This window comes from Lissotriton vulgaris, chromosome 12 (genome assembly GCF_964263255.1).
Source record: "Lissotriton vulgaris chromosome 12, aLisVul1.2, whole genome shotgun sequence".
Lineage (NCBI taxonomy): Eukaryota > Metazoa > Chordata > Amphibia > Caudata > Salamandridae > Lissotriton > Lissotriton vulgaris.
In genome coordinates this window covers 455,520,353-455,538,030 of record NC_141700.1, presented here as the reverse complement: position 1 = coordinate 455,538,030, position 17,678 = coordinate 455,520,353, and the positions used below count along the sequence as shown (strand labels likewise).

General features: G+C 41.4%; 1 protein-coding gene across 1 annotated transcript in view; it reads right to left on the bottom strand.

Moving 5' to 3' along the window:
* KCTD19 (potassium channel tetramerization domain containing 19) overlaps positions 1 to 17,678 on the bottom strand; it is a 2,885,268-nt gene that overhangs the window by 1,714,284 nt on the left and 1,153,306 nt on the right. The window contains exon 5 of the mRNA XM_086945566.1: positions 9,592 to 9,811. Within this exon, the coding sequence (XP_086801692.1) occupies positions 9,592 to 9,811 (220 nt within the window). The remainder of the gene's footprint in view (positions 1 to 9,591; positions 9,812 to 17,678) is intronic.

Below are 17,678 nucleotides of genomic sequence, written 5' to 3'. Positions count from 1 at the left end.
GGAGTCATAAAGAAGCAAGAATTGCGTGAAGAAAGTTGTGTAAGTTCATACTTGATGGAAGGATAGCTTTCCATGATACTGTTGGATGTTTCAATTGAAAAATGTAAGAATTTTACTAATGAGAGGATTTTATTAACTCTCTCCTCTCTATCATGCATTCATTAAAAACCTCCTGGGAGTAAGAAAGTTCTGTTTGTTCAAGTTTTGTCACTCAAAATACTCCAAGAAAATCAGGCTCAAGACTTTGCAGACTGTGTGCATGGTTTGACCCTTTGCTACATGATTCATGCTGGAAGGTCACGAGGCACTCCACGACTCTTGTCTTATATGAGGACAAACTAAAAACCAAACAAAAAAAAACAATCATCTGGGGCATGCAGCCCATGTGCACTGAGGAAATAACAAGGATAAGTAAAGATATTTCTCCTCCTTACATGTTACCTGGGAAGGTGTGGAATATTTACACATCCAGATTAACTAGTGTAAGGAAATATGGGAATGCGCCTAAACCACGGGTGGAAGCGTGGGAACACGCATGCTCCACCCATGAAATGCCTTTCCAGTGCAGAATACCGCAAGTTGTGCTGCCTTGTGTTACTCCAGATTTACTATGCCATGCAGGGTGCCTCTACATAACATAGTAAATCTGATTTAAGGGCTTGCATTGCCTTGCATCAAATTGTGTGATGCAAGCCAAGTGAAAGCTCTTTACAAATCTGGCCAGTTGTGTTTACTTTGTTGACTTCAGCACAACTTTTTATTTAGTGGACGGAGGCTGATTGTGAAATAAATTGGAGCTGTGGAAAGTACTCCCGGTCTACTCTCTTTAGTTGAGGGCATAGATACATCACATTGGGCCCAGATAGAGCTTGGTTAATCTGGTAGGCAGTCCAAATGACTTGAAATATAAAGTAGTCTGTGACAGGAAAGTGTGCTGGCTCACCTGTCTTTTGGGATTTACTTAATGAACCTTCCTGAAATATTATGCTGTACTAAGTCATACTCACCGAAAATGAGAAAGGTCCACATAGTGTGGCTGCTTTATTTAGATAATTATATACTTTTATAAAGTAGCGGGATTACCAAACAAACTTAATTGTTCAATTGAATATTGTAGCACTAATTTAATGTCTGTAAATATTTAAAAAATCAAAAAATATGATTTTTGGTTAAAAAAACAAATCATTCCTGGGCTTTAAACAATGGTAAAGCAGACTAAGTTGGGTCCTAACTTTATTTGGTCATAATATTTAGTGGAACATTACATTAGAAACATCATAAAAATCATGTAAAGAACAGAGCTTTGCAAACCACGGGCTCTCTAGTAAAAATTAATTGCAGGTTTGGGGGATTTGCCTTTTTTTCTTTAAAGAAGCCCATGGAAATTAAAATAGTTTCTTATGGATCCAAGGTAATAGCTCTAGACAGCTTTGATGTGTGGGCAAGTCCTGCAAAGTTTATGATGGAAACTTGTTGTCAATCTTCCAATGGGCTCGATGATTCAAGTTATTCTCCAGGAAATAAAGCTCTCTTTCTGGGGTGAATTTGCAGGAGTCCGTCATTTGAGATACATATACAAATTGTCTTCCAGTGAACACATTAAAAAATTCTCATCTTTTCTGGGAGGTATCCTTAGGCAGTGAAAGGAAGTGGGCCCAATCTTTTTTCTAAATAATTATTGATTTACATGTTAAACATGAACTGTATGGTTGTATTGAATCGTGGGGAAGACATTCCTCATTTGAGCTGTCCAGCAAACTGCATTATGAATATCTATCTTATAAGTTATCAATTGCATTTACTTTATCATCATTAGGAATGAAAATCATGTATTACCTTTTCAGCTTACATGACTAATGATTAAGATCTAAGATACTAAAGATTAAAGTAGGTTGTAATCCCTGGCTTTCAGTTCCAGTGTTCTGTGCAATTGTGGAGGAAAGAAATTGATTGTGTCTATGTTATTTTAATACAACGTGCTTATTTGTCATATGATTATTGATTTTCCAGTGTTCTAGAGTTTTTTGCAAAAGTTCTTAAAACCTTTATTGGTAAAACATGGGATTCACTCTTAACTGCTCGCAATTAGTATTTTTGTTTAGCAAATATGAACTTTTAAGATGTGGTCATTGGTGTTGCTCGGTTTTAACATTTGTGTAAATGCATCTTTTAATGTAGAAGTATGTAAAAAGTTTTTTAAATTGATTATGTATGACTTTTAATCTATTTTTGTTGTTTTTTGTGTATCTTTGTATCTGGGGATTTATGGACAAATGTCTCAATAAACATACTGAATATCTGAAAAAAATCTGATGTGCTAGTAGGTGAACAGTTTGAATGTGATGTAAGTGGTGTGAGACTGCTGCTCTGTGGGCTTCATCGTGAGTTTCCCAGAATTAAGAGGTGGGATATTGGGGTTTGCATTGCGGATTCTGATTAGCATCTCCACTCCTAACTGTACATTCTGAGTTGAAACCACTGGAATGGGAGGTAACGTGCTTGGTGCACAATGAATGCAAAAAAACACACAGGTTATTGCTGATTTGGAAGACATATTAACTCACATTTACTACCTGCTTGGGGGAAAAAAGTGTACATAGAGTTGAAACACATCAAAGACTACATGGGCAAGAAAGGAAGGGCCAAGAGCTATCAAACACCTCAGGGCAAGAAAGACCATTAGAACAGAATTTGCATGCCCCCGCTTTGGGTACATGAAACACCCACAACAATCCCAAAAAATAGGAAGAAGAAAATTAAATTACCAGTTTCCCCAAAGTCTTTTCAACTGGATTGAAAAATTTGAGTGAATACAATTTCTCTTATGTACGCACTGGAATGGGAGGTAACGTGCTTGGTGCACAATGAATGCAAAAAAACACACAGGTTATTGCTGATTTGGAAGACATATTAACTCACATTTACTACCTGCTTGGGGGAAAAAAGTGTACATAGAGTTGAAACACATCAAAGGCTACATGGGCAAGAAAGGAAGGGCCAAGAGCTATCAAACACCTCAGGGCAAGAAAGACCATTAGAACAGAATTTGCATGCCCCCGCTTTGGGTACATGAAACACCCACAACAATCCCAAAAAATAGGAAGAAGAAAATTAAATTACCAGTTTCCCCAAAGTCTTTTCAACTGGATTGAAAAATTTGAGTGAATACAATTTCTCTTATGTACGCACTGAAAAACTTTAAAATAGTTTTTATTTATATTCTCTCAATGACTTTCACTAGAAGGGTGATTCACACTTTCTGCACTTCATGGCACATTGACACTTTGTTATTGAAAGAAGTTTATGGTACATTTCTCCAACCCGCAACATATTTCCTTTGGCAAACCTGTTTTAGCACCAAAAAGGCCTGTGCGAGTTTCTAAGGTGACCTTTCACCCGTATATCGGTTGTTCTGTATGAAGTAGATCAATGTCAATCTCTGTGCTCAGATCAATGTCGTCCACAACAAGCCGAAAAGGCCATGCTACCTCCGAGGTGCCTGCATGTGCCCTTCACAAAGGATATTAACAGCTCTTGCTTGCTCAAACCAAGTCTCCCAGTAAGTCGACGATTACTCTCCGCCTTCTACTTATCTGTAGGCAGTGTAAATACACTTCTCGAATTATTTTGAAAAGATCAGGTCTCACATTGAAATATATCAAATGCAATAATTAACATACTAATTGTGTTGTACCTTCACATAATTTTATGAAACCTTATAAACCACATGAATATATAAATATGAATTATCGAGACATTGTTATTCATACTATAGTAAAACAAATGTATGTTATACATGTGCAAAAACCATTTACTAAATATTGCATAAGGGGTGCCAATCGCATTTCTAACAGCTTAGAATAGGCCTTGGCGTCAGCATTAATCAAAGAAATAGGTCTGTAAGACCCGCATTCAGTAGGTGGTGTTTTTTTTCAAAAAGAACATAATTTTGGCGGTTTTTCAAGAGTTTGGGGCCTTACCTGTAACACTAATTGAATTAACTACTAAACAAAAAAAAGACAAAATTTCATCTGCACAAATGTTATATAGTTCGATTGGAAGTGTATCTTCCCCTGCCGCTTTGTTAGATAGAACAGAAAACACTGCCAAGCGTAAATCTGCTAAAGTATAATTCTCTTCCAATTTGTCGATGTTTTCCTGATCTAAGTATTGTTTTAATGGTAATTTATCATTTATGTAAGATTGGACCTGATCTTCCATATTCCTACTCTCAGGAGTGTATAGATTTTTATAATAAGTGGCAAATTGTTCCATAATTTGTACAGGCTGTGAGTATAGAATATCATTAGGACCCCTTATGGATTTAATTAAAGTCGTTGCCCGATCGTCGGCAACTTTGTAGGCTAAGAACTTCCCTACTCTATCTCCACATTCATATTGGGACAGTTTATATTTGAGTATTTTACCACTGTTTTTTTCCCTGAGTGAACTTTTAATAATTGAACGTAAATTCATAAGTTTATTTTCCAATTGAGCAATATCTAGGCTACTCAGCACCTCGGCTCTAAGATTGTCAGCTAATTGATTCTCAATCAATAAAATATTAGCAATCGCTGCCTTAGTTTCTTTCCTTCGTACTGCATTGTTTGAATGCGTATTGTTGTGCAAGCCCCTTAATACAGGCCTTGCAAGCATCCCATACTGATAAAAGAGTGGCAGTATTGATATTGTTTACAATAAATTCCTTTATGTGTTCCTTAAGAGCTGCTACAAAAACTACATCAGTTAATAAATATCTTGGGAAAGTAAAGGGTCGTATTTCTTTTGGCCTTTGGGCTAAACAAAATGTAAATATGATAGGATTATGATCAGAAGATATTCTTGGAATAATCTCCATATGTCCTGAGTCCATTAGTGCATCTGAAGCCCATGCCAAGTCTATTCGAGAGCAAAGTTTGTGAGGGGATGAATAATTATACCCTGATGTGCCCGGATAAAGGCTGCGCCATATATCTTTCACATTATGTATCTTTGCTAGTTCCAGGATTGCAGCTCTCGTTTTACGCATGCGTGGAAATATCCCTCTCTTCCTCACATCTTGTTCATAGTTTAATACACAGTTAAAGTCCCCCATCAAGATAAGTTCACCCTCCCAAGATAATAATTCTACATTCAACCAATCAAATATGCGTAGTTCATCTCTATTTGACCCATAAGTAGCACAGAAGACGTAATTACAGTTTTCTATCCGCATTTGCACTATTGCCCATCGACCCCCATTATCTGCTGCAGTTTTAATCACTTCTCCCCGCATTTGTCTCTTCTTCAATATTGCCACTCCACGTATTGGAGCGTTTAAAGTAGTACATACTACCATCTCATATCCCAGTTTGGCCAGAAGTTTTTTGTCCTTAAAACAAATATGTGTTTCTGTTAGCATAACCAGATGTGCATTGTACATTTTCAGCTCCTCGTAGACTAAGCTTCTTTTAGTCTTGTTATTCAAGCCTGACACATTCCAAGGTAAGCAGCTACAATACGCCATTTCGAGTGTCATTAAAGTCATAAAGCTCTATCCCTTTCCCAACGTTCCTATTAATTTCTAATCTTATAACTGCCAAGTTATTCTCACTTAGACTTGTCATGTCATTTTTTATTTTTTCCCCCTCCATACCCCTCTCCCACTCTCTCCCCCCCACCCTGTCCTCCCCCCGTACCATAGGGAAAAAAAACCCTTACGCACCTGCTGCCGTTGGATGGGCAGCCTCCTGTGGGTGCAGCTATCCGTAGGACCCTCACCTTCACCCTTAAGTGTATCAGTCTGAACCCCCCAAATGCAATATCAATTTGTCATCACATTATCAAACACCATTGTAATTCAGGGAATATCAACATCTTATCACTTTATGCATTATGCATTGGTAATTTTTGCTAGAACCATCTCCGCTTCTTTAATCTGATTTAGGAAATACATATGACCTGCTTTGATGACTTTTAAGCAGGCCGGTTCCTGAAGAAAGACCTGTGCCCCTGTTGCTTTAAAATAATCAATTAATTGACGTAGATTCCATCGTCTCTCCATTGTAGTCTTACAGAGATCTGACCTAACAAAAAAAGTTACATCTTCTGTGACAATTGGGGAATTAGGTCTTTCTTTCAGAGAGACCGCCTGTCTCAGTAAAAAATTCCCAAAAAAGATCAAAAAAGGACGGGGAAATTTATTTCCCTTGTTTCTATTTACTAGCGGAAGTACATGGCTTTGTAGTAGGAAGGGATACTACTACCCATGTTAACATGGCCATTACTGCATTCGATGTGGCAGCAACTAATCTCACCCCACTCGGTATGATACTTCTAGAAGCAGAAAAGGCGTTTGACTGAGTGGGGTGGGATTTTATGTGGAGGGTCCTGAAGCAGTTCGGCATTAAAGAGCAGTTCCTCAGAAGCATACAGGCTCTATACAGGGATCCCAACGCTAAAATCAGCTACGCTGGGTCACTTTCATCAACTTTTGCGATCTTAAGGGGGACTCAGCAGGGGTGCCCGCTTTCACTGCTGTTTTTCGCTCTCTCTATGGAGCCTTTTATTAACACCCTGCAAACTCAAGATAAGATCGTACCGATGCAACATGAAGATAAAATCTTTAAAATAACTGCATATGCGGACGATTTAGCTATTTACACCACTAATGTGGTGGATGCACTACTCGGAATTACAGAGGAAGCTAAAAACTTCGGAGCTATCTCAGGTTATAAACTAAACCTCAATAAAACACATATTATCATGAATTATCAAGCTAACTTTGTAGTTCCAGGACTTTGTAAATCCGCAGTTTACTTGGGGGTAAAAATCTCTTCTAAGATCAATGAAATAAATATGTTAAACTATGATCCCTTACTAAAAAAGGTGATCACACTGCTTCAAAAATGACATAAAATTCCACTTAACTTACTTGGTCGAATTAATTTGATTAAAATGAACATTTTGCCGAAATTTTTATATTTTTTTTCGCTCTATTCCGTTGCGGGTTAACAATTTACTCTTTAAAAAATTAGATGGAATTTTTAGCAGTTTTATTTGGGGCTATAAAAAGGCCAGAAGGTCTATGTCCATACTAAAATTACCACTTGAAAGAGGGGGTTTGGATTTTCCAGACTTTAAAGTCTATTTTTTTGCATCCTTTTTAGGCCGGCTTCGTAGTCTGTTAGCTAAAAAGCAATATTTTTTTTATCAGTTCATGCTTGGCACTAACTCAAAACAGTTCTTAGCAAGAGTGCAAGATCTTAATTATTTTAAGCGTGTAAAATTTAAGACCGCAAGAGATGCAGTACGTATTTGGAACTTGATTTTGACTTATTGTGACACTTCCTTTTTTCATACTGAGCTATCACTCTGGGACAACCCAGGGCTTCCTGATATCTTTAGTGATAAAACTGGGAGGGATTGGCTAACTATGGAAATAAGACGCTAGGAGATCTATATGGTTCAGAGGGTTTCTTACAGTTTGCAACTTTACAAATTTTGCATAACCTGCCTGAAGTAATGATATACAAGTATCTTCAAATCAAGGATATCTGATACGTAAAACGAAGTTGAAAAAAATAAATAGCTCAGACATCTGGTGTTGCTTATATTCTACGAAAAAGAAGTCACTAATTAGTATGGGTTATAAATGTCTCAGCCAAAACAAATCGGATGACTGCCCTAGATTGGCGTCAAAATGGACCGTTGATTTAGGAATCAAAGTGACACCCCAGAATGTCTCAACTGCTTTAGATTATATTAATAAACTAGTCCACTCTTCTAGCTTGAAACTACAACTATATAGGACGGTTAGTCAACTCTATCATACTCCATTAAAAATATCAAACGGTAAAAAAATATTTTAAGTAGTGATCGTACAAAATGCCCTAAATGTGGTCTGGTGGCAGCAGACCTCACACATATGATCTATTCGTGCCCCTTGCTTACTAAATACTGGCAATAAATCGAAAATATCTTATTTCAAAAGCAGTTGATTAATACCTCAATCACTGCACCTTTGGTATTACTATCTTTACATCCTATGGGCATTACAAATAGGAGTTAGCTAAGCATAGCTCTGTCCTGTGCTAGACTGGTTGTAGTTAGGGCTTGGATTTCGCAGAACCCTCCTCATATGATCGAGTGGTGGAATCTTTTACATGAAATTTATACTATGGAAAAGGCTCTGGCTAAGGGTAGAAGCTTAAAAGCTATTGCTAAATTTGAAAAGATTTGGGTTAATTTTCTGTAATTTATAGGGGATCTGGATAATGGAATTTTTTTTTTGCCTTACATGACTCTATCGATTTTGACAAGAAATGTGATTTATGATTTGTCAGTGATTTGTTTTTCTTTCTCTTTTTCATCTGTTGAACATTGATCTGTCCCTGTAATGAATGAAAATTAATCTCTTGCTTTGTATATATAAGAAAAATACTGCATTCTTGGACTTGCTTGTCAAAATAAAAAATAAAAATTAAAAATTAAAAAAAACATGTGCAAAAACACTAAATGCAATGTGCATTTAGAAATAAAAATGTGCACTCAAATTTAGTGAAATGTAATAAATATATGAAACACAATTGGGGTACATACGCAAAAAATGTGTAGATGATGCCAGAACAAGGTGCAGTTTTAAATGTAAGGAACTATTATAGTCCAATATCAAGCACACAAGAAATTGAACATTGTGTTTGAAATCCATATCTAAAAGGTTGTAAACTTTGGTGGAGTTTGAGTTGAACTTGTGCTCCATTGGCCACTGAGTTTATGTGTGCTTGTAGGTTAAGATTTGTGTCCAAGATAACTCCTTGACGTTTAGCATGTTTCACCATATAAGGACTGCAGTTAAGTACTGGGAGAGCATTGATTCAAGTTTAAATTCAAATGGAGCAATTAGGAGTGGAGATCAAGGGAAACTCTCTTTTAACCAGGTTCAGCTTAAGATGTGGTATACTATCCATGACTGCATAATATTGAGGACGGGCCATCTTTAGTAGGTAACATTTCCAGAAAGGACTGAGCATCTTTGAAGCATTAGTGATATGAGATTTTAGAGTGGTTTTGGATGAAAGCAAGAGTTTATATGTATACATTGAAGAAGCGGGAAAGATAATTGAACCCTTTAAAAAGTCTTGCTGTAGTGAGGGAGATAGTTTTATGCATCATCAATTTTTCAAGTGTAACAGGAGTCAAATGAGGTTGGTGGCCTTTGTAACCATCTGACACAGCAGGCAACTGATGGACTGTCTACAGAGGTAATCTGTTCCGATGATGGCAATACATGCAGATGATAATTTGGTAAATTACTTTCTCGCCATTTACATATGCAAACTGCACTTGCACATGTGAAAACCTTTTGGTTTGTGTCATCTATGTGTAAACGTTTTGGACAATTGGTACTTGTGGTGACAATAATGCTATTCAGCTTTACTCTGAATTATACTACTATTAATCATTAAAAAATCTATTATAGAAATACATATTGTCAATTGACTGACAGAAATCTCAATCTATTATGATGATTACAAAAAAAGTTAAAACTGAGAATGCCAATGAAAATACACACAATGTATTGTAGGACTGCATGAATGAATGTGAACCTACTTGACATGCTGAAAGAGGACACCATTTCCAGAGATAAACAACTTATTTCCATCTATTGTACTTTCGACATGGAGCTGCCCCAGAGCAGAATCAGGGTATTTTACCAATAGACCCAGCGTCATGATGTAAAATGGCTTTGCTGCTTTCTGAACTTCAATGTTTTTAATCTGTGCACCCTGTCCAAATTGATGCATAATGGAGCCCTCCCTACTGCTGCACCCTGCACAAAATAAAAGTGCAAATTGTTAGAAAAGAACCGTATAGCAATTAACATTACTCAGAAAAATACAAAGTTACCAATATTGCACTACAGTGTGAATTCTGCATAAGCAACCATCAGGCCTTCGCACAGGAGACTAACATCAAACATGTACTCCCCTTTCACTTACACAAAGAAAAAACGAGGTATTATCCTTACTGTTGGGTCCAAAACTGATTCTCAAATATACCCTTTTAGCACTTGACTTTCTGAGTAGCAAAGTCAAGTAGCCCAACGCTTATTCCAAGAGGAGTGGGGTTAGAAACTCAGCACTGAACAGAAATTAAGTGATACAAATAAACTGAGCAGTCAGTAATCTCAGGCCCTTATTTATAGTGATTTGGTGTAGCGCAGCAAGTCAGCTTGCTGCACTGTCCTACGCCAAAGTGAAAGGGCAGGAATGCACCAAATATATCTGCAATGCGGTCCAATCCTGTTCTTTCCCACCATGCTGTACATTTTTAGCGGCCTAGCACCAAAGCAAGCACCCTTGCACCATGGTGCAAGGGTGCCTCTGTTGTAGTCAGGATATTCTTTGTGCAGGAAGGGGGCCCAGCCTGCCCGGAAACAATCCTAAGAGGTGTTTTCCTTTTTCTATGTGTGTTGCAGAATGCTGCACACATAAAAAGAGGAAACAACTAGGAAAAATAAAGTTATTTCTCCTTGTTACTCCTCACCTCCGGAGGCGTGAGGTGTTGGCACTTTCGCAGGTTTACATGCTCTCATAAATCTGGGCAAGTGTCAAAATCCACAGGTTTCGCATGAGAAAACTCACTGCAAAACCCATGGGTGCAGAGTAAGGCAACGCAGCAATTTGCACTGGCTTGCCTTACTCGATATATATGAGGCCATTCAGAGACAGACATAGTGGCTTGCGTGGCATCATAGATATTATTTTGTGATTTACCCTGCCAGAGCGTCACAATAAGTGACGCTCCGGCAGCGCAAGGGGCTCGTAAATATGCCCCTAAATTTTGGACGAAATTAAAAGTACTTTAATTTTACCACACTCAAAAAAAGATCATTGTATGCAAATCAGCATTAGCCAGTAATCCAGTCACTAATGGGAGCAGTACGTTTAATATTTGATGAGACTGTCTTCTAGGCTATGTCACGTTGGCTCTTAGCCATGTGTAGGGAAGTCTTATGGCTACTTGCAGGTGAAAGAGCATAAACATTTCCTATAGAATTAAACATTATTGATGGCAAACCTGTCTTGGGCTTTAGACATAAAACTGCATTTAAAAAGTGACACACAGACATTTGGTGCTGCAAAATCAAAACATGAGGCTTTGATATTCACCGGCTTTAGTCAGACGCTTTCTACTTAGTAAATCATGTGAAACATTGCACATTTAATTCAAAGTTTGCTTTCATTTGACTAGTTGAGATTTTGTCCTATGTGATTTTAATTTGCAAAAATGTTAAATGTGTGTAGTAGTAGAATATAACTTGTACTGAATCAACACAACATTTTAAAATGTAGAAACACAGAAACAGCTAATGAATTAGAGTTCTGAGAACTTCAGTTTGACCTTCAGATAACAGAAGAATGTTTCTCAAGTGAAAGAGGAACGCCTACAGCATATAACCTGTCTTATCTCCTTAGTTGCTGGAAATGTTAAACAAAGCCTCAGTTAATTCTTTGAGTTCGAGAGAATAGAAAACACACCACTTTAAAAATGCATTATCATGTTATACTTTAACGATTCTTGCTTGAATAACATAGGGCCTTATTAGGATGGCGGGCGGACGGACGTAACCAACCTACTAGCCGTAGCCGTCAGGGTCCCGCCATAAGGATTACGATGCGACCGCCTGCAAGGTGGCCGCACATGTTTCCTTTGCAATGCAATGGGTGCTGCTGGCTGCAGCACCCTCTGCAATGTAAAATATACATCTCGCACATATCCCTGCACTACGTGGCAGAAACCATGCGGTGCCTGCCACATGGTGCAGGGATATGTAGGGGGAGCACCATAGGTGCACCTCAGTGCCCACATCAAAGGGCCAGAGGTAAGGGGTCCTGCTACAGGCCACCAAAGTCCCTTTCCACCTGCCTGTTCATGGCAGGTTAACCGCCATGAACAGGCGGCCGGAAAGGAACATTGTAATTTCTGTGGAGTGCCTGGTAGGCACGCCGCCATTCTAGGGAATACAGCCTCCTTGGCTGTGCCGGCGGGCTCATGGATCCTGTCGGATGCATGGCGGTCGGTCTTTCCGACTGCCACCCATCTGCCTGCTATTGAAATATGGTGGGCGAATATGATGGGTCCGATGACAGTGAGATTGCCATCAATGGGCTGTCAGTGGCGGTGCCACCGTTATCCAAAATGGGCCCATATTTCTTTTGCAGCTAATATTATGTGTTTAGTTAAAATAAGATGTTTATTTAAAGGCAAGCTAGGCGATGAAGTTATATTAAAAAAAATTAGAATATGTCATGGAAAGGATTTTTGGTTGTCTGATGGATGACATATGCAGACTACAAAGAGGTCGAGATGAGGATGCTGAATTCCAGTTGGATTCAGAATGAAGATCATGCCACATGCTTTGCAACATTTACCTGACTTATAAAGGCGTTTCCAGTTTAGGAGTTTCAGACCTTTGCCTCAGAACAATTGCCGAGAGACAGACTCAGATTTAGAGACCTGCAGAGGAGTTTCAAACTTTGAAGCAGAACTGAACGTCGCAGAGCAGATGTGATTTGCAGATGCAGGGGAGGAGAAGGCTGTCTTTGATGGAGAGCAGAACAGATGCAGGTGAAGGCAACCTAGAAGCAGGCTCTGTTCCATTCTGACTTTTATTAAAATCCTCAAGCATTATGCTTTTACTAACTGGCTTTGCCAAGGCTTGGCTTATTTTCTCTACGCTTCATTTCTCTTAATAATTGCAGAATCTCTCATTAATTATTGATTTGGGTTCATGCTAATCCAACTCTTGCTTTATCTTCTTAACTCTTCAGGAGTTCCGACTGACATCATTCATGCCTCATTTTCTTAGAATAGGGATTCTTTCCATTATGGAACACGCTGTATGGAAATTTATAATATGCTCTGTATTAACTTTATTTTTCTATTGTGAATTCTGTAACCTTATTTATACTTGACTAATGAATGAAGAGTCAGAGAATCTTAAATATTAGTTTAGATAATAAACACCTTAAAACTACTCACAACTCTCATTATTGACTAAAATGTTTATTTGCATTTGATTACTTGCATGTGTTAAGGAAAGTGCTCTTTTGGTCAAAGATTCATCACCTTTAGAATATATAATTGTGCGGAAAAAGGTTAATGGTAATGAACTAGATTTCCCAAAGAGATTACTGTGAGATTTCCACGCTATCACAGGGATAGTGTCTGTTACTTGGGTCACATGGAGTGACAACGAAATAATTGCACTCACTCTTCTCCTCATGGTACATTATCAAGCAAATTTCTCTTTGTCACTGTTCATGTTTGTCAAGTCCTTCCACAGGTGACATCTGTCAGCATCACAGTTGGTGGGGCTGTACCAGCTCGATTGTTGTGTGCTTGGCATAGTTCACCTAAGCAAGAATTGTCGGTTCACAGTCACAGACCAGTTGACGGAGTTCACGCTTCACAATGGCACACTACCTATAAACATAAGTTAAGCACAAGTCATACTGTGTTATCACTATGACCCACCCTATTTACAGTAGAAACACTACTCAGATGTCCTGGGGCTTCTTCGGCACTTGGTGTTTTTCTTGAAGTCCGTCTACGTTGATGTTTTCAATCGTCACAATGCTTTATTTTTCTTGGTGATTTACCTTGTTATGGAACGCTCTTAGGGATAAAATCTGGGACACCGTAAGTCACGGGGGTTGATGCCACCTCCACCGGGGAGACATGACTAAACAACTGAACCTTGGTCACTTCCACTCAATGCGTGGCACAGCCTCTGTCATATTGTTGGTGTTGTATAGTTTAAAATGAGCTCCTCACAGTCTCAGCTGTTTCTAAGTAGCGCCTTTTTCATCCAAGGATACCTCAAGGGTCCTTTCTGACCAGTAAGTCATGCAACCCTTTGTGGCAAAATCTTTCAGGTTTTGTCATGTTATGGCACATAATTTGGGAAAGGGAGTTGGTGGTCAGTACCCCAACCCTGGGTTCAAAGGATTCTTCCTGTCACCACTGGTGTGAGTCCCCAGGCTTCTAGTCAGGAAATCTTGGCATAATGAGTAGTGGTGTGTGAAATTTGCTTTATTTTCTTTCAGATAATTGACAACATTTTGTCAAAATTATGCATAGTTATGTGAAATACAAATCTGTCATTTAGTGCTATATTGTAGTGCAAAATGTGAGGACGTGTTCTGCTGTTCCTGTGAGTCCACTGCAATTTTTACATCTAATGGCGAAATGAGAAATTATACAAATTACACCTGAGCAATTGAAATTTTGTACAGGCCTAATAATGACTGGAAGTTTCTGCCTCATGTGTATACTTAGGTTCTAAATAGTCCTTCTGTAAGCTAGCAGTTCTTTTTGGTTAATGGTTTGTAGCAGTTTTGTGAATTCTACACCAATTTGTCTTTGTGACAAATGTGAGCAGGAAGTTGAGGGAGTTGGCAGTCTTTTCTCAAGAGAAGTACAAAAAAAGAGCACAAAGGCAAGGGAGGCATCCCATATAAAACATATAACTATATTTTAATCTGCAGATGGTAGCCTCTCTAATATCAGGAAGGGGCAGGGAGAACAACTTAGCTTCTTAGAGACCCTCTGTCTCCTTTCTTGACCTCAGCTATACTCTACTGTCAGGCCTACTAACAATGATTCCTGGAATGTTCTCAAGGGATGCTCATCAGTTTGTTGGATGGGCTCATCGTCCAAACCTGATTCTTAGGCACCATCCAGCGTATGCCTGATACAAAACGGAAACCACAGCGGATGTAGCCACTTGCACTGTCTTGTTCTCAGCATGCATCTTACATACCTACACACGGTGCACATGTGGGACATCCACACTTCTGTAGTACATGTACACACAATATCCAGTCAAGTTATGGATGGATAAAGGACCCAGGAAAGAGACTGGTAGAACAGTCTGTACTATAACAACACTCCCAAGAATGTGGTTGGTGCATTTGGGGTACCTTCCTTATGACAGAGCCCATCTCTGGATCTCATTTCATGGAAAATATTTGGTGCAATGGCATGATCATCAAATATCTTGAGGAAGGAGTAAAAAATACTACAGTTTATTAGGGGGATCTTGAAGGGAAGGATCAACACTCTTCAGACTCATGCATGGGACAGTAGTTTAACACAAGCCCCTTCAGGTTCCGCAGGACAGGGGGGACACCCACCCCTTCAAGGAGCCCTAAATTCTTCTGGGGGCCCCCATTCAGATGACGGTCTATCAGTATGTTTGAGGTATTGGAGACTCAGGGGCCCTCATCACATTCTGGGGGGGAGGCATTATTTTGCATTACGCCTCCGGCATGGGACCTTCCTGAGAGATCTCCGCACTTCGAGGAGTACAAGTCAGAGTAAAAGCTCCTGAACGTGTTTGCTATATCCGAGTCATCCGTGATAGTCTGGCCGCGATGCTCGCGACTTCCCTGAGCAAGAACCCACCCACCAGCGCAACAAACCCCAGCCAAGCTGCCACCAACCTCACGAAGTGGATCAGCGACTGCGCAGATGACCTCGCCCCCCTGAGGACCCCGCCTAGCAGACCCTGCAGCAAGAAAGCCCAATGGTTCACCGACGAACTCAAAAATTCTAAGAAGAACTGCCGAGCCCTCGAGAGAACCTGGCGCAGAGACCCTGCACCGGACAACATGACTGCCCTCAAGCTCGCCACCCAAAACACCACCAACTTATCCACGCCACCAAGAAAACTGCATTCAAGGAACGACTGGACAACAACGTACACAACAGCAAGGAACTCTTCAACATCGTTAAAGAGCTCTCCAACCCCAACGCCGGAAACAACGACATCACCCCTTCGCAAGACCTCTGCAACTCCCTCGCCTCCTACTTCCACAACAAGATCGCGGACATACACAACAGCTTCAGCACTCAACCGACGCACGCCACGACTGAACCACCGCCCCCCACCACCTCCCTCCGCGCCTGGACCCCGATCAGCACCGAAGACACCGCCCGCACGATGAACTCCATCCACTCCGGATCTCCGACCGACCCCTGTCCTCACCACGTCTTCAACAAGGCCAACGCTGTCATCGCACCCCACCTGCGGGACATCATCAACACCTCCTTCGACACCGCTACCTTCTCGGAGAGCTGGAAGCACGCCGAACTCAGCGCTCTACTAAAGAAGCTATCAGCCGACCCCACCGACCTCAAGAACTACCGCCCCATCTTGCTGCTCCCGTTCCCTGCAAAAGTCATCGAGAAGACCGTCAACAAGTAGCTGGCCGCCTTCCTCGAGACAAACGGATCCCTCTACCTCTCGCAGTCTGGCTTCCGGGCCAACCACAGCACCAAGACCGCCCTGATCGCAGCCACCAATGACATCCGAGCCCTGCTCGACAACGGAGAAACAGCAGCCCTCATCCTCCTAGACCTCTCCGCGGCCTTCAACACTGTCTGCCACCGTACACTAGTGCGGCGACTCAGCAACGTCGGAATCCAGGAGAAGGCACTGGAGTGGATCATCTCCTTCCTCGCCGGAAGGACACAGAGAGTCCGCCTCCCCCCATTCAGATCTGAAGCCACCAAAGTCATCTGCGGCGTTCCTCAAGGCTCCTCGCTCAGTCCAACCCTCTTCAACGTTTACATGAGCCCCCTTGCGGCCATCGCACGCCAACACAGCCTCAACATCATCTCCTACGCCGACGACACCCAGCTGATCCTCTCCCTCACCAACGACCCCGCCACCGCCAGAGCCAACCTTCACGAAGGGATGAAAGAGGTAGCCGAATGGATGAAGAACAGCCGCCTGAAACTGAACTCGGACAAGACGGAAGTCCTCATCCTGGGATCCTCACCCTCCGCATGGGATGACTCCTGGTGGCCCCCCGCCCTAGGCAGCGCACCCATACCAACAGACCACGCACGCGACCTGGGCTTCATCCTGGACTCCTCCCTCTCCATGACCAGACAAGTCAACGCCGTCTCCTCGTCGCGCTTCAACATCCTGCGCATGCTACGTAAGATCTTCCGGTGGATCCCCACCGAGACCAGGAAGACGGTCACCCAGGCCCTCGTCACCAGCCGTCTGGACTACGGCAACTCCCTCTACGCCGGAACCACCGCCAAACTCCAGAAGAGACTCCAGCGGATCCAGAACGCCTCAGCACGACTCATCCTGGACATCCTCCGTCGCAGCCACATCTCCGGACACCTGAGAGACCTGCACTGGCTCCCGGTCAACAAGAGAATCACCTTCAGTTCCCTCACCCACGCACACAAAGCCCTACACAACCAAGGCCCAGGATACCTCAACAGCCGCCTCAACTTCTACGCTCCCAAACGCCAGCTTCTATCGACCGGCCACACCCTCGCCGCCGTCACCCGCATCCGAAGAGCCACCACAGGGGGACGGTCCTTCTCCTACCTCGCCGCCAAGACATGGATCTCCCTCCCGACCCACCTCCGCCTGACCCAGGACCACCTCGCCTTCAGGAAGCAACTCAAGACCTGGCTGTTCGAGCAGTAGTGGACCCCCCTCCCCTAGCGCCTTGAGACCCTCTGGGTGAGTAGTGCGCTATATAAATGCTTTGATTGATTGATTGATTGCCGCTCATAGTTTTTAACTCAGTTAGCTGTGGTTTCCCTATCTTGCCCTTCAGTATCCTAGCATGGACTGAGCTAGGCCTCTCTCCTTCACCGTA